Source organism: Cetorhinus maximus, chromosome 1 (genome assembly GCF_964194155.1).
Source record: "Cetorhinus maximus chromosome 1, sCetMax3.hap1.1, whole genome shotgun sequence".
Taxonomy (NCBI): Eukaryota; Metazoa; Chordata; class Chondrichthyes; order Lamniformes; family Cetorhinidae; genus Cetorhinus; species Cetorhinus maximus.
In genome coordinates, this window is record NC_135879.1 from 94,471,368 (window position 1) to 94,498,706 (window position 27,339).

General features: G+C 39.7%; 1 protein-coding gene across 1 annotated transcript in view; it reads right to left on the reverse strand.

Annotated features, from left to right (window-relative positions):
- The window catches only part of wdfy3 (WD repeat and FYVE domain containing 3), a 405,362-nt gene that overhangs the window by 213,510 nt on the left and 164,513 nt on the right, over positions 1-27,339 (reverse strand). The window contains exons 14-19 of the mRNA XM_078543892.1: positions 23,250-23,427; positions 20,100-20,314; positions 14,847-14,959; positions 10,345-10,579; positions 8,143-8,246; positions 4,183-4,401 (exon numbers count right to left, since the gene is read on the reverse strand). Coding sequence (XP_078400018.1) covers positions 4,183-4,401; positions 8,143-8,246; positions 10,345-10,579; positions 14,847-14,959; positions 20,100-20,314; positions 23,250-23,427 — 1,064 coding nt within the window. The remainder of the gene's footprint in view (positions 1-4,182; positions 4,402-8,142; positions 8,247-10,344; positions 10,580-14,846; positions 14,960-20,099; positions 20,315-23,249; positions 23,428-27,339) is intronic.

Below are 27,339 nucleotides of genomic sequence, written 5' to 3' on the forward strand. Positions count from 1 at the left end.
TCCAATTTTTTTTTGTATTTTTAATCTTAATTTTTAATTTTAATTTTATTTATTTGTGTATTCATTTTCTTCATCCTTTTTCTAAAACCTCTCCCCCCTCCGCTTCCAACTGGACCATCCGTCACTGGTTTCTATGCTGTGCTTTCAGAGAACGCTGACCCTTGTTCTGCTAGTAACAAATTCTGCTCTTACCTTTATGCCACTATCAGAACCTTCTTTAGTCTTTACCACTACCATTAACACTCCCTTTGCCTTGTGTCCATGAAACCTTTGTCAATCTCTCCCTAGCTCCCACCTATCAAAGAACTTCTCTCTTGCTCCATCTGCTCTGCCTCCTCTTAAACAGTGTAAAGTACCTCACATTTCTACTTCTCTTTAGTTCTGAAGAGTCATACAGACTCAAAATGTTAACTCTGTTTCTCTCTCCACAGATACTCAGGCCTGCTAAGTGTTTCCAGCGTTTTTTGTTTCAATAATTTTATTACTGATATAAACTTGGGAAAAATAAACTGCTTGAATCTATTACAATCAATTTCTTTAACTGGAAATTTTCCCCTCAAAGTAACAACTTGCCTTTCCATATAGTCTTTAACACAGAAAAACAGCCCACTTCAGCAGTGTAATCGGGCAAAAACTGACACCAAGACAGGGGTAGAAATATTAGAAGAGGTAACCAAAATGTTGGTCAAAGAGGTGGGCTTTAAAGGAAGAAAGGGATTAAAATTAATAAAACACAACTGCTAGTCTGCAATGCACCTTCTCATGGGTAATTAGAGATGGGCAACAAATGGTAGCCTTTCTAGCAACGCTCACATAACAAAATAATTTTTAAAAGGTTAGAATAATGCACTGATACATCACACCACAGGAAGAAAATGGTGAATTTCCAAACTTCTCTATTCTCCGAGATGCGCTGGTTAAGACAATTGCTCAAAGTGAAGGGAGAATCAGCATTCAGAACTCTTATCTCAGGTGTATTTTTTTTAAATGCACGCAGCCTGTGAGCAGGCAACCTATCAACATTTTCAGTTGCGGAAAGCATTTTGATCAAGAGACTTTAAATAAGAGACTAATTACCAAAATAAAAATAATTAATGCATGATGAATAGAATAATTTTCCAGGGTCAAAAATTATATTGCAAAACAAGGATTTTATTTTTGTGTATACTTGTGCTATATTGGTTTAAACAAGAACATCTGCTGATGTTAGTCTGTAAATGGATGTGGCAGTCCGAGAGCGATTTTTCTTCAAGTTTACCTTCTTGCTGTCTCTGCTAACCAAAGACAATTACCAGAATGTTAACAGGTCTCCCAAGGGTTACATTGTAGGGGGAGATTACATAAAGTGGAGTTATATTCACGAGAATATAGAAGGTTAATGGATGGGTAATTTGACTGTGATTTTGGCATTTGAAAGGAATTGATAGGGTAGATAGAGAGAAACTTTTTCTGCTGGTGAGGAGTCTAGGACAAGGAGACAATCTTAAAATCAGGTCTGGGCAATGAGAAGTTAGGAAAACACTTCAAAGGGTGGCAGAAATGTGGAACTCTCACTCACAAAAAACAGTGGATGCTCACCCAATTAAGAATTTAAAATCTTAGATCGAGTGATTTTTGTTTGCCAAGTAAAAGGATATGAAGTCACGCAGCTGAATTAAGTTACAATACAATGAGATAATGGTTGATTTGTATGATGGAACAGGCTCAAGGGATTGGATGGGCTACTTCTGTTCCTTTGCTCCTCTCCCAACAAGAGGAAATCAGAATAGTGGCAAATTTTAAGGCAATTCTATGTTACTGCAAAATGAATATCAATATGATAAACCTAATGTAGTACCTAACCAGAACAAGGGGGATTTTCCCTCTGATGCTGAACTCAGCTGCATTTCAACAGCGGCCCTACAGATGAAAGAACAATACCTAACTCAATGCTGCACATGCATCTAAGAATAACTCAATATTAAATCATTTGATGCAGCACAGAAGGAGGCTAATCAGCCCATCGTGTCTGTGCTGGCTTTTTGAAAGGCTATCCAATTAGTCCCATTCCCCAGTCCTTTTCCCCTTAGCCCTGCAAATTTTTTGCCCTTCAAGTATTTATCCAGTTCTCTTTTGAAAGTTATTACTGAATTTGATACCACCACCCTTCAAGACAGTGCATTCCAGGTCATAACAACATGCAGCGTAAAAAAAATTCCTTATCTTCCCCTGTTGTTCTTTTGCCAATTAGCTTAAATCTGTGTCCTTTGGTTACTGACCTTTCTGCCAGTGGAAACAATTATTCCTTACTCTATGAAAAGCCCCCAAGGTTTTGAACATATCCATTAAAACCGCTTTTTATCTCCTCTGCTTAAAGATCACCAGCTTCTCTGGTCCCTCCGCATAATTGAAGTTCCATATCTTTGGTACCATTCTAGTGAATCTCCTTGCTTTGATGTGGCAGATGATGTGAGCCAGACGGGCCAAATCCACAAGGGAAACAGTTGGTCACAACGGTTTTGCAATTTGTATTTATTATATTTATTATGAGATGTGTGCACTGAATTCAGAAGTAATGAGTCCACTAAGACCTTTAGAGATTTTAAAAGTTAAATTAAAATATTTATCAACAAAAGAAAAGATTTCAAGCACATACATAAGACTACAATTGTTCAATACTATAACAAATCCTAATTCCTAATTAACCTGACTCCAAATTACACACCCTCTTTAAGGCAACAGTCCAAAATAGATTTTAAATTCAAAAAGCAAGCCAGCAAGTTACCACAATACCCACTTGACAATGGAATTCCCAAAGGCTTTTCTCCAACTTTAGTTACTGGACACAGCAGGTTTATGCACAAATGGCTGGAGGCTTCCCAAAGGTTGTTTCACACACTCCATTTGGATCTTACATAGCACCCCCTCCCCCCCCAACATAGCCTTTCATTCTCCCTTATATACATTTCTCTCTCTTTAATCTGTAAATTCCATTGCTCCATATGTCTTTGAAATGTACTTTCCCCATAATATAAAAACTTTCATGTTGCCAATATTGTCAGTAACCTTTGGGGAAAATAAACACACTGCTCGGCCTTGCTAATCTGGCTAGTTGTAAACATCCTAACATCCCTTTGAAATCCAAACAACTCCTTCACTTATCTAAAAATACAAATTTCTATCATACCTTATATGCTAAGATATCCATGTTTACTCATTAGCATTTCACATACACTTCTACACCTAAGTTCTTTTGATAATTTCAAGTTTGCAGTCTCCCTGGCTCAAAATGTAAATAACTCACACAGACAGAACCATCTACACTCACATCTATAAATGTACTTAACAATAAACCTGAATAATATTATGAAAATTATTATACTTATGTAACACTCCTCTACACTCTTTTTAAGGCCTTGTCACCCTTCTTAAATTATGCTACCGAGAATTAGACACAATTAAACAGAGGAATAGAGTGTAAAAGCTAAGAAATTATGCTAAATCTTTATAGCTCAGTGGTTAGGTCCCAGCTGCTTCCAAATGCATTACATCATGCTTCTCTGTGAAACTGTATCTGCCATGTGCTGGCCCATTTCATCAGTCTGTTTTTGTCCTTCTGAAGTCTGTTTCCTACATTTCCAAATTTTGTCATTTGCAAACTTTGAAATTATGCTCTGTATATCCAAGCCCAGGTCATGTATATAATCAAAAACATTTTTTAAATCGACTATGTGGTAAATTATTAACTTTCCTTTCTAGAACAAATTGCATACTTTTTTCTATATTTTCTCAGGCTATTTTCCTTTGACACTTCATTCCCATTTTTCAAATAATTGTTGGCCATATTTAAGATATATAGATGAATTCTCAATAAGTGCTGAAATCAAGTGTTATCTAAATCTCTCACATCATATATCTTTTTAACTGCAAAAATAACCAAATAATTAACAGATGTCTCCACTCCAGAGAAATTTAACAATGTGATCAGACTGCTTCAACAACTGATGTTAGACTGCCATTTTCCAGTAAAACTGCACAATATGAAAAGGTATGTTTCCCACAATAACAACTTCAATGTCAGAAAGATAAATGCATCTTTATATTTATACTGGAGCGGTATAGACAATGTCATTTTTTAACTTCTGCATTTTACAGCTATTATTTTCCAAATATGTTTAATAGCACTTTTGTGCAGTTACTCACCATAGTTTTGCAGCAACTCCTCCTTTGTTGAAACTAGCAGGGACTTGTCTTTCCCAGAAAACACAATGGCAAGGCAAATGAAGTGCTGGTCAGATGAGTTTGATCTCCGCACAAGGGTCAGAAGCTTAACTGGATGATTGCTCAGAGGAGTACTGAGCCTCTCAATACAAAACCAGGTTGAATAAGTAAGCCCAGATGGCGGTGGAAAGAACCGTTCGCCTGGAAAAAAAAAAATTTGAAAAGGATATGCATATAAATTCTCTCATATTAGCACCATAAATGCAAATAAAAAAACCTGGTTTTCTGTTCACATACACATTGTAACACACAATGTTATGTCAGTAATCTACATTATAAGCTATAAACAATATTTAGACTTTCAAGCCTTGTGCATCGAACACATATTTTAATGATACACAGCCAGTGCTAAAACATTGATGCAATTTGGCAAAAACAATAGCTTAAAAATCCAATGACAGTGATGCCCTCCACTGGAGTGAAGCAAAACAGAATCTCTGCCTGCCATTTTCACCCAATGGAGAATTCCATTCCAAATCTTGGGGTCAGGGTCATTTGACTCCAAGGTGTCCATCACGCATTGTCAGTGGAAAATTAGAGCAGTACCCTTCTACTAAGAAGGCAAGAGCTAGTGCCAAGAGTGGGTTGAAAAACAGGTTAAAAACAAAATTCCCAATTTTTCTGAGGGCATGCAAGTGCCCCTTGATAAAGATAAATGATCTTTGAGGATCAACTACCAATGTCAGTGCACTGTTGGGTCTTTCAGTAGGTCTAAAGTGGGGCTGATGCCTGCTCTCAGTAGATATAGGTCTTGCCTGGATAATTTGTGGTGCATCTGCTGGAATTGCCAGGAAATGCTACCAGAGTTCTGACTTGTGCAAGAATAAGTAAGGGTGGACACAATAGGTGTCTAGCCCCACAAGTTTAGAATTTCCTGAGGATTTTCTTTTGAACAGATGGAAGCTGGGTGAATCCGGGTTTTGTGCTGGATTACAACCACTGCCACAACTCCACCCGCTACAAAGTACTGTTATAATGAGTTTGCAGGAAGCAATATCAGCTACCTCTCATGGAGCCTGCTGGTTGTGGAAAGTGCACTACCTTCCATATAACTGTCCAGCCACCCAGCCTCATCCAGATTATAAGAAAGGTCATGCTATGATCAGTGGGTTCAAAATTAAGCATATAAAGGAGGAGTCACTTTAAATTTGTTAATAAGCCCTTCAGTGTTGCCAGTGGTTTGCATGCCTCAACAATTGGTGCAGGAAATTAAACATGATGAATATAGAGACATCTCTACGGCCCTCCGCCAGGCATGTTTTCAGTGAGAGGCAGATAAAATATGTTGGGCGGCTAGCCCAGCGCTTCCTGCCCACCCATGATCCAGTCCCCGTATTACATGGGTGGTGGGGAGTAAGGTGTCCACTGGCCCACTCTTAGGCTTACTGAGGGCCTCTTGAGTGGCCAACTGTTGCCCATTTAAGGCCCTTAATCCGCCTCCACTGCCATAATGTGCTGAGTAGTGTCAGGCAGGCAAAAGTGAGAAGGCCATCTTTTAAAACAAATTTGGTGAAAAGGTGGGAAAGAACAGGGGAGGGGTACATCATTCAGGGGGTGTCCTGTGCACCCACTCCCCAAGATGTTACCTCCCCCTTGTACATCTCTACCTGGCCTCCAAAACCCACCACCATACCACCTTTGTGTCCCTGCTAGGGCGCCCAATCCATCCTTGCACAAAGAGCCTGGGTCTGGTTTAGGCCTCCCAGAGCGCATTATCGTTGCAGGGTGGTCTTGTTTAAAGTTGGTCAGTCTGGAACAGACTTTTCTTCTGGTGGCTGAGGTGGAGTGATGAGCGGTATGCCCATTTTCCTCTTACCCTGTAAAATACAGCTCCATCTGTCAAGGGGAAGGGCAGGTATGAGGGAAAATATCTTCAAGGCTATTTCTCCAAGGGGACACTGCATGAAATTTCATACATTCCTTCCTTTAATGCTCTCCCCTGCCCTAGCCCTAAAATCACATCCTTCTCTAGTTTCTCTCCTACCTTCCCTCATGTCTCCTCTGAGCTCACCTTGTCCATGAGACCCACCTCCTGTTCCCTTGATCAAATTCCCACTAAACTGCTGATCACCCAACTTTTCTTTCCAGCCCCCATATTAGTCGAATTTATAAACAGTTCTCTCCCTTCAGGTGTTATCTCTCCTTCCTTTAAATCTGCCATCATCATTCCTCTCCTCAAAAACCAAACTATAACCCAAATGTCCTTGTAAACTACCGACCTATCTCCAGCCACCCTTTCCTCTCCAAGTATTTGAATGTGCTGTTGCCTTCCAAATCCGTGCCCATCTTTCCCAGGTCTCCATGTTTGAATCCCTCTAATCAAGTTTCCACTCCTACCACAATACTGAAACAGCTCTTAAAATCACAAATGACATCCTACGTGATTGTGACAAAGGTTAATTTTCTCTCCCTGTCCTTCTCGACCTGTCTGCAGCCTTTAACACAGCTGACCACACCACTCTCCTCCAATGCTGCTACACTGTTGTCCAGCTGGGTGGGATTGCTCTTACCTTGTTCCATTCTTATCTAATTATAGCCAGAGAATCACTTGCAATGGCTTCTCTTCCTGCTCTCACATTATCATCTTTGGTGTTCCCCACGGGCCTATCCTTGGCCCCCTCCTATTTCTCATCTACATGCTGCTCCTCACCAATATCATCCAAAGGCACAGTGTTAGTTTTCACATGCTCGCTGGCGACCCCGCTCTACCACACCACCGTTATCTCTCTCAACTCCTCCACTGTTGCTAAAGCAGACTGCCTATCCAACAACCAAAATATTGGGAAGACTGAAAATTGATTATGATCCCCACCCCAAACTCCATCCCTCTCCTTAGCAACGGTCTGAGATTAAGCCACTCTGTTCGCAATCGCAAAATGAGTTTCTGACCTCATATTCATGCTATCACTAAGATATCTATTTCCATCCCCATAACATTAGCTGACTTTGTCCTATCTCAGCTCACCTGCTGCTGAAACCCTCATTTCTGCCACTGGCTACCTCTGGACTCAACTCTTCCAATGCACTGCTGGCTGGTCTCCCACATTCCATCCACTGTAAACTTGAGGTCATCCAAAGCTGTGCTGCCCATGTCTGAATTCACTGCATATCCTGTTTCCCTATCACCCATGTGCTCGCTGACCTACATTGGCTCCCAGTTAAGCAAAGTCCTGATTTTAAAATTTTCATCCTTGTTTTTGAATCCCTCCACAGCCTTGCCCCTCCCTAACTCTGTAATCTTCTCTAACCGTCTGAGATATCTGTGCTCTCCTAATTCTTGCAAGCTGTTCATCCCCGATTTTATCACTCCACCATTTGTGACCGCAGCTTCATTTGCTTAGACCCCAAGCTCTGGAATACCCTCCCTACTCCTTTCCATTTCTTTGTTTCCTCATTTAAGGCACTCCTTAAAAACTAACTGTTTGACGAAGCTTTTGTTCATTCTGACCTAATTCTCCTTATGTGGCTCAGTGTCATATTAAGACCATAAGACGTAGGAGCAGAAGCAGTCCATTCGGACCATCGAGTCTGCTCCACCATTCAATGAGGCCATGGCTGATCTGATAATCCTCAACTCCACTTTCCTGCCTTTTCTCCATAACCCTCAATTCCCTTACTGGTTCAAAATCTGTTTTTCTCACCCTTAAATATACTTAAAGGCCCAGATAATTTATTTGATAACGCTCCTGTGAAGTGCCTTGGACATTTCATTATGTTCAAGGCACTATTTAAATAAAAGTTGGAGTTGCTGTTGTTGTTGATGGTTGTTGTATGCATTTGTATCTGTTTTGCTTTAAAAAACTTAAATGAATTATAACATACACTTAAGTGTTTCCACCCACCATTAAAACATAATTGCTGGTGGCAAACATTTATTTTTACCTGTACCAAGTCCACTGGTAACAGCTCCATCATTAACACTTCCTGCAGTGGTAGCAGCATTGTTGGGTGCATTGTGGGGAGCCAAACTAGGCAAGAACAGGCAGCTAAGAGGAGAAAGCAGAGCACCTTTGAATGCACAGTAAGTAGAAACAACAACATCTACAGTGGAACCTCCATTACCAATATCATCTGCGAGTACAACTCAAAATAATTCATTTTGACTGTAAATAATCTGGAACATTCAATGGATGTGAGATGTGGTATTTTTTTCATTCATTCTTCAGATTTGAGCATCGCTGGCAAGGCCAGCATTTATTTCCCATCATTAATTGCCTTTGAGCCTGTTGTGGGGAGCCACCTTCTTGAACTATAGCGATTCATGGGTTTTGCAGAAATGGTGGTGTGGTGGTAATGTCATTGGGCTAGTAATCCAGAGGCCCATGCAGGTGCTCTGGGGACATGAGCTCAATCCCACCACGACAGCTGATGGAATTAAAATTTAATTAATAAATCTAGAATTAAAAGCTAGTGCCAGTAATTTTTACCATGACAGCTATCATTGATTGTTGTAGAAATCCATCTGGTTCACTAGCATTGGGTGCTGTTGGAGCACCATGCATTCAGGCAAGTGGGGAGTGTTCCATCACATTCCTGAACTTGTGCCTTGTAGATGGTGGAGAGGCTTTGGGGAGTCAGGAGTTTAGTTACACACCAGAGAATTCCCAGCCTCTGACCGACGCTACTGCGTAGCCACAGTATTTATATGGCTGGTTCAGTGAAATTCCTGGTCAATGGTAACCCCCAGGATGTTGATGCAGGGGGATTCAGCGATGATAATGTTGTTGAATGTCAAGGGGACGTGGTTAGATTCTTTCTTGTTGGAGATGGTCATTGCCTGGCACTTGTTAAATGTTATTTGCCACTTACCAGTCCAAGCCTGAATGTAGTCCAAGTCTTGCTGGATGCAGTCACAGACAGCTTCAGTATCTGAGGAGTTTTGAATGGTACTGAACACTGCAATCATCAGCTAACATCCCCACTTCTAACCTTATGTTTGAGGGAAGGTCATTGATGAAGTAGTTAATGAAAACAGATGAAGATGTTTGGGCCTAGGACACTACCCTGAGGAACTCGTGCAGCAATGCCCTGGGGCTGACATGATTGGCTTCCAACAACCAGAGCTAGGTATGACTCCAACCAGTGGAGAGATTTTTCGCCTGATTCCCACTGACTTCAATTTTGCTAGAACTCCTTGATGACACACTCTGTCCAATGCTGTCTTGATATTATGCTGAAGCCACTCTCACCTCATCTCTGGAATTCAGTTATTTTGTCATGTTTGAAGTAAAGCTGTAATGAGGTCTGGAGTGGAAAGGCCCCTGACAGAACCCAAACTGAGCATTGGTAAGCAGATTGTTTCTGAGTAAATGTCACTTGATGGTGCTGTTAACAACACCTTCCATCACTTCACTGATAAGGACTGATGGGGCTGTAATTGGCCGGATGACAGGGTTTTTTTTCATTAAAAGGAAGAACTCGCTTAGTGGACAAATGGGATTTGAAAGATGATCAAGCATCCTCAAATTTTGATCTTACATATTGGTAAAGTAATACATCAGATTCAGAAATGAAGGCAGGTACAATACAAATAATAAACCTGATTCATGTCCAACAGACGATATTCAGTTGTACAACGCATCAATGCCTCATGCAAAGCTCTGTACACAAAAGTTCTACCAGATAAGTGGAGCACAAATAATAAAGATTTTACTATTCTACATTTATAGTGTGAATGTCTGCTTTTAACGATTGTGTCATTAAAATGTGTGCTTACAATTTATACAAATTCAACATACAAAGAAGCATCCACAGTGGTTATGGAAAATGATGAGGGTTTATTCTGAACCATGGACATAAAATTGAAAATATTAATACTTCCCGACAGTATTTACCAAGCTTAAATATTTGGTGCCTTTATTTGTAATGCAAAAATTTCTGAATGCGCATATACAATTAAACTACCTGAAATCTCTTGTTGCTGGATTCAGATGAATTTGAAACATGTTTCTATTAAACTGATCCCTCATTCCTTATTTTAAATAAGCCATGTTAAGATGTAAAGCATCAAAAAAATCAGTATTAGGAGATTGTAATAATGTCTAGTTTTTTTTCTTCAGGTTTAGCAAGCAACATAGTACTCACCCAAAGCCTTCAAGGGCTGTATCGAACTCCACAAATGCTGGGGTGACTGATGAACCATGAAGCCTAATATCATGCGGCGTTGTCATGGAGACCAAGCACTTCACCCTGGTCAGGGGTACTGTGCTTCCTTCTGCCCCTTTGAGCAAGCTTTTGCTAATCCTGTAGTGGGTGTTATCTTCATTCAAGCCGAATACAATATCAGGGCCAAATCCATCCAGAGACATGATCATACTCCCTGAGGTGCATCAGTACAATGTAAAAAAAAGAGACTAGATAAGAACATTCAAATAGTAGGGGATATAACTAATTTTTCTTTCTTTGATGCCAATTTTTTTTAAAAAGTGTGTAGACACACAAACAACACATACACAGGTCATGCACACAAGTGGAATTATTCTTATATTTTCCACCTGGGCTGTAACCTGCTGTAACAGATCAATCATCCATTGCAGAACCTGTCTAATTTTAGTTCTATTAATTTCAACAGAACACAAATTGGGGGTGCTCTAAACGGGTGGGTGATCTGCTTCTGCCAAGGTGCCACATGGAGAGTGAAGTTGAAAATTACGCTCAAAGAATTATGAGCAAATATAGTTTTCAGGTGAAGTGAGGCTAAAGAATAAGGGATAAATGAACGAGATCATGTAGATTGGGTCCTCAGTTTAAAATTATACATAGTCATTTTTATGTAATGCTTTGATATCATATTTTTATACATAGCAAAAGCTAGGGTAATTTCAGATGAAGGGAAATCTCACTGGTTCAAACAAAGGAGTAAATAGGAAATATGTGGTCTAATAGAACAAGATACAGGTGCCTAAAAAGGCAGATCTTTGAGGATGTGCGGATAAAATTAAGTAAGTCATCTCAGAAAAGTGTTTTGGTCATCAGGCTTTGCGAGTGAACCTTTAGGGGTTGGAGCTGGAGATCAGCATTGTCCTGACACGACAGCGCTGAAGGAAGCTGAAACAATAGGGATTTTGGATGGACTAAGGTTGATAAAAGAAACAAGGCAGAAACGCTGTGAAGCTACCCAAGAGATTAAATTAGCAAATACTAACCACTGTGCAGCACTGCAAAAGGTAATAATTCTCAGAAGAAATTGCAATTAAAAAATCTGAGAGGACATTCTGGCCAAAGGCACAGTTCAAAGTCTAAACAGAAATTTTAGTTGGAAGGGGCCTTTTGCTTAGTAATATGGATATCCATGGAAGAACAATATGTTCAGGGTGATAAATTGTCCACCTGCAGCTTGAGCATGCATTGGCCCACATAGGGAAAATGACATGAAGGAAATAACACAGGGCCTTAAAAGTCACATATATAAAGACTGGCTTAAAACTCAAAGAAACAGGGTGCAAAGTACTGTCCTCATATATACTTCCAGAGTTTAGAAAAAGAGGGGTCTTCAAAACAAAAACTGAGGCGTCACATAAATGACTGCAGCATTTGTGAGTACACCTGGAGTGTACAGTTTTGGTCTCCTTACCCAAGGAAGGATATACTTGCCATAGAGAGAGTGCAATGAAGATTCACCAGACTGATCCTTGGGGTGGCAGGATTGTCCTATGAGGGGAGATTGAGGAGACTGGGCCTATGTTCTCCAGAGTTTAGAAGAATGAGAGGTGATCTCATTGAAGCATACAACAGGGTCGGTGCAAAGAATGTTCCCCCTGGCTAGTGGGGAGGGGTCTACAACCAGAGGGGACAGTCTCAGTATAAGATGTAGGTCATTTAGGACTGAGACGAGGAGGGCTTTCTTCACTCCAGGGGTGGAGAGTCTTTGGAATTCTCTCCCCCAGAAGGCTAAAAATATCAAGGGATATGTGGATAGTGTGGGAAAATGGCATTGAGGTAGAAGATCAGCCATGATCTAGCTGAATGGTGGAGCAGGCTCGAGGGGCCGAATGGCTTACCCCTGCTCCTATTTCCTATGCTCCTATACAACAATGCTACCTTCTTAAATCACCACAAAATCATAATCAAAACAAATAGCACAGAAGAGACAGTTTAAACTTAAACCAATGGGGATAAAAGGCCTGCAAGAAACATTAAGGTAGCAATAGAGAATAATTTAAACCAGATAGATGGGAAAGGCAGTTAGAAAACAGGATCCTAGTTAATACAGGTCATCAGGTGATAAGTATGGACATATAAATGAACTGGAAACAACAAATATGAAGATATTGCATGGGAGGAAGCAAATTTAATATAAGATGTATGCACAGGAGTATTAGAAATACAATAGTGACACTGGAGACTGCCCTGACTTGTCGAGAGCTACAATATGCTGGGAATATCAAAATCATGGGGAAATCTAGGGGATGGAAATTAGCATAAAATTCAGGATTTGAATTATTTATAAAGGGTGGAGTAGATAAAACTAAAGGAAATGTATTGATTGGTCCTGTGTTATGTAGAAATCTTCAAAATAAACTACTCCAGATAGGCATCTCTATTGCAAAAAAATTCCAATCTAACCCAAGTCAGCATAAAGGATTTGCCCGATGAAGAAATCGGAAGAGTATATGTGAAAGGGAAAGTTATTTTAACAAAAGACTTCAATCTAATATAAACTGGGAAAATTATGAGATTTAGATTTAGAGTTGGTACATCATAACAGGCATCGCTCAACTTGATTGATATTCATTATAGACCCAGAAAATATAAACTGTAGCACCACTGGAGAACAGCAACCACAAGATGATAAAACTTAGACATGATTTGGGAGTTAGAAATACTCAAGACCAGAAGTCAGGTAGGTAACTTTCATAAGACCAAATTCAACGAACAAAAGCAACTAGAATGGGAACGGTTGCTTAAAACTTCAGGGGGGCACACATGGAACATCTTTAACTGTATAATGCTGAGCATGCAAGAAAAATACAAAAGTCGATAAACTCAGACTAAATAAATGTGCCCCTAAATGGATTAACAAATAAATTACAAGATAGAGGGAAAATAACCTGTACAAACCTTACAAGGAGAATAAAGAGAATGGAATAATTGGGAGGAATACAAAAAAAGCAGAAACATATTAAAAGGGTGATCAGAGGTGAAGAGAAACATCCAAGAAAAAGCAAAGCAGCTGAGACTAAACACAAATTTTACAGTATCACAGCAGCAACAAGATAGTCAGAAAAGGGGTAAAAACTATGCAAGATGCAAAAAGGCTCAAAACCTAGAATGAGCACAAAAAAGAGCTAATGTTTTATAAATAAACTTCGTCCAAGTATTTACAAGGGAAGAAATGGGCTACGTGTGCTCACCAACAAAAATATCCCTAGTAAAACTAATGACTTATAAATTAGATGAAAGTTGTAGAAAGGCTAAATGGGTTCATAAAAAAAATTCCCAGGGCAGATAGCATATATCCCAGAACAGAGACACTGGAAAACAATCTGAATCACTGACAATCATCATGAGGAAGTCATTGGACACAGAGGAGGTACCAGAAGTAGTACAACATCAACAGCAATGGAACGGTGTAATGATAATATGATAAGTTTACATAGGCAGTTTCCATGATAGAAATCAACAAGTTTTACAGAAGAAAACAGTTGACACAAAAATGTGACAACAGGAAATATGTTTTTGTAGACAAGACACAAGTTTTTTAAAAATAGATTATACAGTTGGAAGGCAGAAACACCAATTTTCAAAATGCAGACTCCTGCCAGGTGGGGCTCTGCTCCAAGGAACTCAATTTTTGGAAAATCAGCCTGATAATGTTCACATTGCATCTTCCAAGATCAAATGATTATGTCCAACTCGCATAGTGGTAAATATTATGATTAAGTGCTCAGTGCAGAGCTATAATGAATGGAACTGCATAACGGGATATTAGGTATGGAAAACAGTGCACTAACTTTTGGCCCACATTATTTTCTGTACACTAATAGACAGTGAGCTGTGTTGCTCCCGTTTCTTTAGGTGTACCCTTTTGATATATTGAAATAATGTTATAATGTACGCAGTGAAAGCAACATAGTTAAAATGTTGCAAGGCAAATTCAGCCAGAAAAAGCAAAAATATTTTTTATAAATTTAACTTTAACAATAAATAATTTTAACCGCCATTTAATTGGATTGCTAGCCCAGAGGGCATGTCACTGAGTTCAAATCCTGCTATCACAAATTGGGAAACTCAATGCAGTAAATTTGGGTGTAATAATCACAGAAGCTGCCAGACTTTTGTAAAAACTTAATTGGTTCACAAGTGTACTCCAGGGAAGGAAATTTGCCACCTCTACTTGGTCTGGCCTACATGTTATTTTAATCTCACACTGACGCGGTAGACTCTTAATGTGCTCAGAGCAACTATAAATGGGCAATAAATGTGGCCTTGCCAGTGTTAGCCACATCCAGAGAGCAGATTTGTTTTTAAAATTAATACATTTATTTCTAAGATATTATTCAAAATAAATTTGAAAGCTATGAAGTTCCAGGTAAATGCTTAGCAAGAAAGAGATTACACAATTTATAAGGATATATCTTACATACCTCTCATTTCTGTTTCACAGCTTAAAGAGCTCGGTTTGTGGACCCTATATACACTTATCAACTTCTTATCCCAGGCCCCGCAATTCAATGGGTTACCAAGACGGAGAAACTCCCTGAAGGCAATCAATGAGATATAATCAATATCAACAGAACAAAACAATAATATCTTTAAACATTTTAAGTCAATCACTTAAGGAATACTGCATTTCCCCTCTTCATGGTATAGAATAACTGTTTCTAGTTTTGGTTAACTTACAAACAAACCCACCCCAGCAAACCAGTTCCATCAGTTTTCATAAATTAATAACAATTAAATACTACAAATTTTTAAGGGACAAACCTGGCTATTGTTGAACTATGTCCTGGTTCAGGCTAATTGGGGCCAGAAAATATGACAGGCGACTTGCCTCCACTAACGTCATTTTTGACTACTGAGTGCATGAAAGTGAACATGATAACTGTCCCTTTAATTTCTCCTCAGCTTTCTGAGGAGTCACCAGGGCTTCAGTCAACATTTCCTATATCGATATACCTTGAGTATGGGCAAATGTGGTCACAAAGGTATCTGAATATAGGAATAGCATATCTAGGAAGAGCATGTGTGAGACAAGGTGTTAAACGCCTTCAAGAATAGCGTTCTTACAGACTTGCACGTCTGCTCTTGATACTGTTCAGTCAACAATAATATTCCTGGCTAAATGTCACATATACTTTAGCTAATCCAGTCGCTAATTATCATAATCACTAAGTACCAATTTCCCAAAGGATTGCACCTCAATTTAAATATCAAAGCAGAATGATATATACGTTTTTAAAAGGACTACGCATATTGTGGTATAATTTTTAAAAATTAAAGCTATAACAAAGTGCATTTAAAAAACACAACATAGAAAACACCCCAAGGGGAGTCAAAGGCATAATCAAGAAAATGGATGCTGAACCACCAAGATGTTAGGAACAGGTGACAAAACACTTTGCCAAAGAGGTAGATTTAAAGAGGGTCTTAAAGGAGGAGTGGGAGGTGGCAAGACAGAGAGGTTTGAATAAGGAATTCCAATCCCTGAGCCTAAGTGGTTGAGGGCACCGATGAGCTGTCAATGGTGGAGTGAAGGATGCACAAGAGGGTAGACTTAAGAATTTGTTTGGGGGGTGGGGTGGGGGTATTTGTTGGATTACAGGAAGTTGTAGAGATAGGCAAGTCCATGAAGTTGCCCAAGTCATAGTGAAAGAGGAAGGAGTTGAGACTCTTGATGGGTTAAAAATTGACAAAGAGGAGGTATTAGATAGATTGCTGTATTTAAAGTTGATAAGCCACCAGGACCGGATGGGATGCATCCAAGGATACTGAGAAAAGGAAGGGTGGAAATTGCAGAGGCATCGGCCATAATTTTCCAATTCTCCTATATACAGGCTGTGTCAGAAGGCTGGAGGATTACAAATGTTGCACCCTTGTTCAAAAAGGGGCACAAGGATAAGCTCAGCAACTACAAAGTTTAAACTCTGTGGCGGGAAATTTTATTGGAACGATAATTCAAGACAAAACTAACAGTCACTTGGCCAAATTTGGATGAATTAAGAAATGCCAACACAGATTTGTTAAGGACTGGGGAAGGTTTATAGTGGGGTTCCCCAGGGGTCAGTGTTAGGACCACAAATCTTCTTGATATAGAATAATGACCTAGACCTTGATGTATAGGGCATAATTTCAAAATTTGCAGGTGACACAAAACTTAGAAGTATTGTGAACTATGAGAGGGATGGTATTAAACTTCAAAAGGGCATAGATTGGTGGAATGGGTGGACAAGTGACAGATGAAATTTAACACAGAGAAGTGTGAAGTGATTCATTTTGGTAGAAAGAACAAGGAGAGACAATATAAAATAAAGGGTACAATTCTAAAGGGGATGCAGAGGGGGACCTGGAGATATATGTGAACATTTTGATGAGGGTGGCAGGGCAAGTTGAGAGAGAAGTTAATAAAGCATATGGGATCCTAGGCTTCACAAATAGGGGCATAAAGTACAAGAGCAAGGAAGTTATGATAAACCTGGATAAACCACTCATTCAGCCTCAACTGGAGTAGTGTGTCCAGTTTTAGGATCATACTTTAGGAAGGGTGTGAAAGCATTAAAATGTGTGCAGAAAAGATTCACAAAAATGGTCTGAGAGACGAGGAACTTCAGTTACATGGATAGATTGTTGAAGCTGGGGCCGTTCTTCTTGGAGAAGAGAAGGTTGAGAGAAGATTTAATAGAAGTGTTCAAAATCATGGGGGGGTCTGGACATAGTAAATACCGAGAAATTATGCCCATTAGTGGAATGATTGAGGGCCAGAGGACATCAATTTAATGTGGCTGGCAAAAGAAGCAACAATGACGTGACAAAATACTCTTTCACACAGCAAGTGGTTGTGATTTGAAATGCACTGCCTGAGAACATGGTGGAGGCAAATTCAATCATGGCTTTCAAAAGAGAATTGGTTCATTATCTGAAGAGAAAAAAAATTCAGGGCAATAGAGAAAAGATAGATGAGTGGTGTTGGGTGAATTGCATTTGCAAACAGCCAGCACAAACAAAACAGGCCAAATGGCCTCTTTCTGTGCTGTAATCATTCTATGAGCGATTTAAACACAAGGATGAGAATGTAAATGAGGTTTTGAGGGACCAACAGAGAGGGGTATAGGGTACATGCAGCAGGCTTTTGGATGAACATCTACAAAGTCGAACCAGGAGAACTTTTGAATATGAGTTCGGTATGATGGAAAGGATATGGGATTGGGAGTTCAGCTGGGGTTAAATAAGACACCATTGTTGCGAAGTTTGTTTCGGTCTGAAACAATGGCAGAAAGTGGATAGAACAGGTGGCAAGGATACAGAATTTATGAGTGTGCCAGAAATGTTGGCTCGGGGTTTTCTAAACATTAGCTGAAGGAAATTTCAGTTTGTCCAGACTGGATGTCAGACAAGTTGTTTTTCAAAGTAAAGGTAGTGAAAACAAGAGCTACATGTCATCAGTGTACATATGGAAGTTAACGTTACATCAGTGGATGATGCTGCCAAGGGGTAGCCTATAAATGAGAATGAAGGCAGATTAAGGATAGATATTTTGGGGGCTTTAGTGGTATTAGTGAGAGGGCAAGAATAGAAGCCACTAGCTGGAGATGCTTTGATTAAATTTATGGTGAGAATGCAACAAAGAGGCAAAAATCAAGAATAAAACCAAGTTCTGATAGTCCCGCTAAGCTGGACAATGGCGGACCAGTGTTGGGGGGAGGGTGATGTGGTTGTGGCAAATGTTGTAGATAGGGTGAAAAGGGTGGATGCATCCTGGTCACAGTAACATTAGATGTCACTTGTGAATTTGATTTGCATGCTGCAGCAGGGAAGTTTACCTTGAAAGGGGAGATTCAAGAATGGAGTTGCAAGAAACCTGGGGCAAAGATTTAGGAGGCAATGAGTTGCTAAAGAATGTAACAGGAAACAAAAATAGGACAGTTCGCTTAAAAGAACAGAAAAGTCATGGATTTTTTTTTTGAGGAAGGGGGTGATGCAATTGGTCGTGGAAGAGTTGGGTGATGGTGCTCAACAAGAAACCATTTCCAATCTCAGCTGGCATGGAAAAAGGAAGGGAAGTTGGATGGTCAGTCTAAGGGGAATAGGGTCAAAGGAGTGGGAAGTTAGTCTCATGGATGTGATAAGCTTAAAGATGGGAGGTGGAATTACAAGTAGAGTGAGATCTGGGTTCAGAATTATGGCAAGAGTTAACCCGAGAAAATTTGGGTTTTACATAAAAGGGGAAAGTGGCGGGAGTAGGGGAGAACTAACAGGAGTGGCAGCTGAATGCTTGTTCTAAATCTTGATGACAAAGATGCTCATGAGCTCCTCATGCTTGTTAGAGGTGAGGGAGAAGGGGAGAAAGATTTAAGGAAATGGTTGGTACTGGAGACATGAAGTCAGAGGTCCATGCATTCAAGGATAATACTGGAGCAAAGGATAACTTTGGCAGAGGGCAGTGAGACTCTGAGGTCAGTTGGTAGAACTCTCGCCCAAGTCAGAAGATTGTGGCTTTACGTCCTGCTCCAACACAAAAATCAAAGACTTACACTCCTATACAGTACTAAGAGAGTGCTGCACAATCAGAGGCGCCATCGTTCGAATAAGACAATAAACCGAGGCTCCTTCTGCTCTCTTAGGTGAGCATAATGGATCCCATGGCACCGTTTTGAAGAGCAAAGGAACTAGCCCTAGTCCTCAGGCCATTAATCATCCTTCAATTGCCACTAAAAACAAATTATCTGTTCACTATCACATTTCTGTTTGTGGGAGATTGCTGTGCACAAATAGGCTGCTATGTTTTCTACAACAGTGACCAACACTTCAAAAATACCTCAAGGGCTATAAAGCACTTTGGGACATTCTGAGGTTATGAGAGGCGTATCTCTCTTTCAAGTTTTTCTTTTTCTTGTTGAGACAGATTTGGTGACGGTTAAACCAATTGTTTGTCAGATATGCTCAAGTACGTATGGTGGCAGAAAGACGGGGAGTGATTGGAACGAAAAAGAAGGGAGAAAGAAAAAAAGGGCAAAAAGAGTCAGGAAAACTCTCTTGGCAAGCGGGGGCAACTTCAATTTTCATTTGATCAACGGGGATGACAAACTGCTTTGCTTCCACCGATGCTTCAATTGGTGAGAGGAGGAAGAAGGGGTTGTGGTTAGCTGAATCTTCCCTTCTGCCGGCCCTCAAATTCCTGGGGGAGCGCTGTTGGTGATGGCTAGGTTGAGCTGAGCTACACATACATTTGCCATCGACTCTGAAATTGGTCTTAGCAGGGGAACATGCTTGCACATTTGTTCAGGGAGGTGGTGCTGAACCTTGCTGCTTTATACATTCTGCTTGTGAAGCTAATGGATCAGTAATAGAATAAAGTATTGGTTTGCAAGTCAGTAGAATTTGGGCTAAGCAGGATGTTGGTGGGCCAGAAGCTGGTTTGCCTTTCCAGTAACATTTTCTTAGCATGAGGTTGAAACCCACAGAATAGCTGCAATTTGACATTCCTGACACAGTTCTGGAAGATAAAGACTGTTGTTGAGCCATCAGGCGGCTACTATCTGAATTTGGAGAACATTTAACTGAGGTTACAGTAAATCCAGTCCAACTTTTCTAATATTGCTGTGATAGATCCCCAAACATCAACAACTTAAACATCCTAGATTAAATACTATCTTTGCAAGTACAGTATGTATACATCCTACCTAAGGACCATTGGTTCTAATGACTGTGAAGCCAATCTCTCAAACATCCTTTGGAGTGGTGGGTGTAGGGGATGGTCTTCATCAGACAGAGCAGAACTACACCTTTGTAGAAGCCGTGCATGAAGTCCTGCTTCACACATTACTTGTTGATTTCTTTCTGAATGGATGAGTGACTGTAAGATATTAGCCACTGCAAGCTGAAGATCTAACGCATTCTAAGACAGACAAGAAAGAAAGGGTTAGAAAGAAAATACAGGTGAGAAATCAATCAAATGAGCTCCTTGCTATAGTACAATTTAGCTTTAGACAAAGCAGGATCAATCCATTTCTCATAATATTTTAGCTTTCAGTCAAGGTGGAAGAGTTGCTAGTGACCCCACTGTACACAGGATGAAAAAGGGAAAAAATTACTGGTTGTAATGACTAACCAGTTGTCTCAGTAAAGACAGGATCAAATCCAATTGTAATAGTTTGCCTCCCTCACCACATGATCTTTTAAAACATTGGAATAATTTTCAACATGAATTAGAATCATTTTCTTGCAGCAGTTTACAATAATACTTCCAACATCTCCATATTTCTGATCTGCCTAATTTTTAAATTATTAAGTAAACTCTTTCAGTACTGACTTCAGTTATGATGCTTCCTTTAATTATTTCTGAAGCTCTGGTAAATTTTGTAAATGCATATATTTAACAATACTTTTTAAAATGTTCATTTGTAAAACAGACCTGTTGTATAACAAAATATTTTTAAACTTTTAATTTTGCCAGAATGTCAGCTTGAACCTCTGTGCTTTGTGAGTAACTCCAACTATAGAATTCAATGTAAACTGACCACGATTTACATTAAGACCTCATTTAAAAAGAAAAAAAATCATAAAATAACCAAAGGTGGTTACAACTACTGCAGTACAGATTGCAGGACTCAGGCCAGGATTTTCCAGCCCCGTTGTAACAGGACCCACTGTGGAAGACTCGGCGACCCAGCCAAAAGTCCACTGACTTTGGGTGGGACCAGATGATCCCGGCGGCGGGGGGAGCTGGAAAATCCTGCTCTTTAGCTTCATTGCCACCTTTCAGGTTAAACAGCCGGCTCTTTCGGGTAGACATAGCAGACATCATTCAGAGAAGAACAGGGCAGATCTCCCAGAGTGGTGGCCAATAATCACCCCTCCACTAACATTACTCAACTAATTATCTGGTTATGCATCCCACTGCTGTTTGTGAGATCTTGTGTACAAATTGCCTATCACACATTTTAACTATGGCTACACTTCAAAAATACTTAATTAGCTGTAAAACAATTTAACACATCCAGCGGCTGTGGAAAGGGCTACATATATCGCAGCTTTTGCCTTCCTCAGTTATTCCCGATGCAGTGGTCTCAGGGAGAGTCAATGTGAATCACTCATTCAAAAAATTGTTCATTAGGTGAAGAGAGAAAAAGAGGACCTTCTTGCTTGCTCAATCATACACTATATAGTTGATCTATAAATAATAATAGCAAAGTTGTGGCAAGGGAACTTCAAGTTGTTAAAAACAATTGTCAGGTCATTTGCATTCTCAAATCAACGCATGTACGTATGGAATTGATGAGCAGGAATTAACCATCAGTTATATCACTCAAATTGAGGAGAATGGTGTGCAAAGTTGTGTATGGATTATGTTTTCATATATGAAAAAGTCATAATTTGAAAGGTACTGTATTGTGATGATCTCAAATGGTCAATGAAATGTTTTCTTATTAATCCAGCAGGTGGCAAACTTTAGTAACATTTCTGTGCACGTACTGATTCTATGCAATTAGTCTCATTTGAATTTGCAGCTACAATTTACAACTACAGCCCATCATCAATGTTGAATGGATGCTACTTTGCATAAGGAATTATTATTTTATCCCAGGGCACTGGAAGTGTCCTTTATGCAAACTAATTCCATACACATAAGATAGTTGATTAGCTATCCATTTAACATTATTTCAGATATTTAAATAAAGTACGATTTAGCATTAAATGCAGGACACAAATGAGAAACAGAAATGAGAAACTGGTGATCAAAAGTACTGGGTGTCCTGATACCCAGAAATTACAGCAGTTCTGCTACTTTCCACTTCTGGTGGAAATGGATCACAACACAGTAGCAGGAATCGATGCTCTGTTTCAATATATAAAGGTACCATTTGGTGCACAGGGCTGTACCATACTGATGGCAAGATGGCAAGTTCTGTAACCTTAGTCTGTGCTAAATTAGTTGTTCCCAGTCAGGAAAGTGAAGGAGATGGTACATTGGATTCAACATCCTTGGCTTGGAGGGTGGTGGGATTGAGGAAACATGCATTAAACTAACTTTGCTATGGAGTTATTCCCTAACTAAAAAGTGCACACAACTTCATGTTGGATGAGCACAGGATTGGATCTGGCCAGAGGGTAATCCCTTCATTTTACGGCCAATACCTGTGGAACTAATCTTTGTCTTTGTAAGAAGATGAAGGATGAAAATCACAGACGGGGGAAATTAAAATGGTAAATCAGAATTAATTTTCTACTGTCTAAAGAAATTACTTTAAAAAAATTGAGAAAATTCAGCAGGTATGTGACTTCTCATCCAATACTGAACAACATTTCATCATTTGGCAAAAAGATCAAAAGTTAAAATACATTTTAGGGAACTACTTTATCCTGCTGTGCCTCTGATCATAACTGCCACAACATAACAAGACACAGGCCTCCTTCAGGTGGGCAGCACAGGTGGTGCATCCACTCATATTTGTTTCAGGCAGAATTGAAGACTCCCCCACAAACCTTCATAAATTTAGTATTAGCACATGTAGAGAACAGTACTTAGGAGATTTTTTTTCTCATGCATAGAAAGGCATTCCAACAAGTGGCTATTGAAGACAAGTCAATCATAAAAAGTAAGAGGTATTCAATAAAGATTTAGTGGAAAAATATTTAATATTGGGCAAAAATACAAAGATAAGATTGGATTTTATTTCAATTATTTTCTTTTAACTTCTCCCCATTTTAGTTTAGCTGAATCTTATGAATGGGATTACATTTACGTATAGCCATAACAGATCTGAATTAGTCAGTGGTGAAAATTCTAATATTTCAGTAATAGTTCTCTTTTTGAATCCCATCTTATCTACCTCAAATTGTTCGTTGGCACTGACTGAAGCCAAGAGGTCTAACATTGCAAGTACAGCTCCTGGATGTATTATGACTGGATCCGAAGAATGCAAGGAAGTCAGTGCATTGTGCAGCTTCACTTCTGTGACAGATTTAGCTGGAAACACAGGTGGTGTTGAAACGGTGTGATAGCCTGGCCTACACAAAAAATAAAATCAAATGCGTCACCCTGTAGTCAAGTTAGAGTAAATGAAAACAAAATAAAAACATTTCAAAAATCACTGATATATTATTGAATGTGTTCAAAATCAAAGTGTAAATTTGTACAAATTTCTACGGACTATACATGTAAGCTATTCTGAAGTCAAAATTCAAGCTTTTTTCTTCAAATATCCAGTTTTTCCTGAAGAATAAAATGCTGCATGGCATCTGTAACTTGCCATATAATAGTGCTATTTTCAAAGGTTATAAACAGTGAGATATTTAAAGAGAAGCTTCTATTTGCAGAATGTATGGCTTCAATTCTTCAAAAAGAATGGCAGTTGTATATCCATCTTCATTATATGATTAAATTTCAGGAGAAAGTGTTACTTAACAAACAAGGAGGAATGCATTTTAATGCATCTATATTTTAATCACCAAAAGCAAAAGTCTGCCTACTATAATATACCATCAACATCTATTTTTTTTTTAATATCAACATCTTACACAACTATTGGAAAGAAAACTATCTTTAAATGTTTAACTGGCTGTGATTTCTCAATGGCCAGGGGCTTCAAATTAAAGCGCAAAAGGTGAAAATATTCATTAAAACATGTACATCTCATTCTCAAATGCTGAGAGATTTACTTTTTCCTTTCAGCATTAATGATGCTATACTTAGATCTGTATGGTTCTAACCGTCAATCTGAACATATCAACATTATAGCACCTGGTAAGCCCAATTCTTCTCGAGGTGCAATCAATTAAAACAAGAGAGTGCTCTTCCACTAAACTGCACCAAGATGTGGACTGCAAAGAAATCTGTCCCATGTATCCTTCACAGCATAATATAAGTAGGATTTCCATAAAATATAATGCACATTTCTATTGCAATGTATAAAATAAGATGTGCAAATCATGCACACCTTTCCCCTTGATTTATTTTGAAAAGGAGACAAATAGTTCCAGGTGCAAGCTTTTGAAATAGCAGGCATTTTATCCAGCAAAAGAAGTGGAAGTACATACAAAAACTAATTCGGAGCAGGAGTGGGCCATTCAGTCCCTCGAGCCTGCTCCCCCATTTGGTAAGAAAATGCCTGATCTGTTTTTTTTTCAATTTATTCGTTCACTGGATGTGGGTGTCGCTGGCTAGGTCAGCATTTATTCAGCGATGGTAACGCTACTGAATGTCAAAAAAAAATTCTCCTCATCAATGTCTTAAATGGGAGAACTCTAATTTTTAAACTGTGTCTCCTAATTCTAGTCTCACCCACAAGAGGAAATATCCTCGCAGCATACACTGTGTCAAGTCCCATCAGGATCTTATATGTTTCAATAAGATCACCTCTCATTCTTCTAAACACAAGCCCAACCTGGGCAACCTTTCCCTATATCCCAGGAATCAGTCAAGTGAACCTTCTCTGAACTGCCATTAATGCAAGTGTGTCCCTCCTTAAGTAAAGAAGCCAAAACTGTACACGGTACACCAGATGTGATCTCACCAATGTCCTGTACAACTGTAGCAAAACATATATTCCTGACCCCTTACAATAAAGGACAACATTCCGTTTGCCTTCCTAATCACTTGCTGTACCTGTATACTAACTATTTGCGATTCATGTCCCAGGACACCCAGATCCCTCTGTACTAAAGAGTTCTGCAATCCCTCTCCATTAAAAAACATACTGCTTTTCTATTCTTCCTTTCAAAGTGAACCAGTTCACATTTTCACACAGAGACTCCATCTGCCAACTCACTTAACCTAAAGGGAAAGGGGAACCTTAGAACTACCTTAAAGGCTGTGTTTGCATTAGAGAGTGAGGCCCGTATAATGCAGTCTATGTGCTGGACAACAAGACTGCTCTGGGTTGCAAAATCTACAAACATGTTCTCAGTATTGAGATACTAAGCTCAGGGCCTTTGAACTGGAGTGCAAGTTAGAGATATTCCTACACATAAATTCATTGGAATAAGGACAAACAGATCAGGATGATGATGAGAAGGGGATGGCATAGTGGTAATGTCACTGAACTAGTAATCCAGAGGCCCAGGTTAATGCTCTGGGGGAATGGGTTCAAATCCCACCATGGCAGCTGGTGGAATTTAAATTCAGTTAATAAATCTGGAATATTTAACTACTATCAGTAATGGTGACCATTAAACTATCATTGATTGTTGAGGAAAGGAAATCTGCCATTCTTAACCTGGTTTGGACTACACTACAGTGGATCAGATCTAAGCTCTGCCACATCCAGCCATGAACGGTGGTGGACAATTAAACTAACAGGAGGAAGAGGCTCCATAAATACCCCCATCTTCAATGATGGGGGAGCCCAGCACATCAATGCAAAAAATAAGGCTGAAGCATTTGCAATCATCTTCAGCTAGAAACGCTGGGTTGATGATGCATCTCGGCCTTCTCCTGCCATTTCCAGCATCACAGATGCCAGTCTTCAACCAATTAGGTTCACTCCACATGATATCATGAAACAGATGAAGGCACTGAATACTGCAAAGGCTATGGGCCCTGACAACATTCCAATAGTACTGAAGACTTTTGCTCCAGAACTAGCTGCGCCCTTAGCCAAGTTGTTCTAGTTCAACGACAATACTGTCATCTACCCAACAATGTGGAAAATTGCTCAGGTATGTCCTGTCCACAAAAAACAGGACAAACCCAAGCTGGCCAATTACCCTCCCATCAGTCTACTCTTGGTCATCCACAAAGTGAGGGAAGGTGTCGTCGACAATGCTGGCAAATGGCACTTACTCAGCCTTGATCGAAACGTGGACAAAGAGCTTAATTCAAGAAGTGAAAGTGAGAGTGACTGCCCTTAATATCAAGGCAGCATTTGACCAAGTATGGCATCAAGGAGCCCTAGCAAATCTGAAGTTGATAGGAATCAGGAGACAACACTCCACTGGTTGGAGTCATACTTAGCTCAAAGGGAGATGGTTGTGGTTGTTGGAGGTCAATCATCTCAGTCCCCGGGACAGCATTGCAGGAGTTCCTCAGGTTAGTGTCCTAGGCCCAACCAGCCTTAGCTGCTTCATCAATGACAGTCTCTCCATCATACAGTTAGAAATGGGGATGTTCGCTGCAACTCCTCAGATATTGAAGCAGTCTATGTCCATATGCAGCAAGACCTGTGCAATATCCAGGCCTAGGCTGATAAGTGGCTAGTAACAATCATACAAACATATGTATATACAAATTAGGACCAGGAGTAAGCCATTCAGCTGTTCAAGCCTACTCCACCATTCAATAAGATCATGGTTGATCCGATTGTGGCTTCAACTCCACTTTCCTTCTTACTCCCTCTCCCCTTTGACTCCTCTACTGTGATACAGATCACTCCCTGGTGTGCACCAGGATTAGGATGCAATGCTTGAAGTTTTTTTCATTTAAAGCAGAAATGCCATCCTTGCATCGTCAGCCATACTGCCTACCCAGTTTAAAACTAACAGTTTCTAGACTCGATTGACAAGGTGCTCTTCGGCATTCCCACACAAGAGCACAGAAGCGAAATGGAACACACGTCAAGACACCATCTACAATACCACACTCTCGACATTTGGGTAGCAAGAGCAAACAAAATGCTGACTAGTTCGAGGCTAACATCACTGTGATGAAACCTGTTATTGAAGCCAAGCAGCTCTTGCTCATTAAATACAAGAGCGATCTGAACGGGAATACTCTGAATGCACTAAGAACCACTCAAAGTAAAATCCAACACACTGTTAGGCAGTGTGCCAATGACTATTCATTACAACCTTGCCAGAATATCCAGGTGTCCTCTGACAGGTCATGTATGAAAGAATCAAAAAGGCAACAGGTACATCAGCTCCACTGAAGGCAAAGGCAGGAGTAATCATCACTGATGGCAAAAAACAGTTGGAGAAAATAGT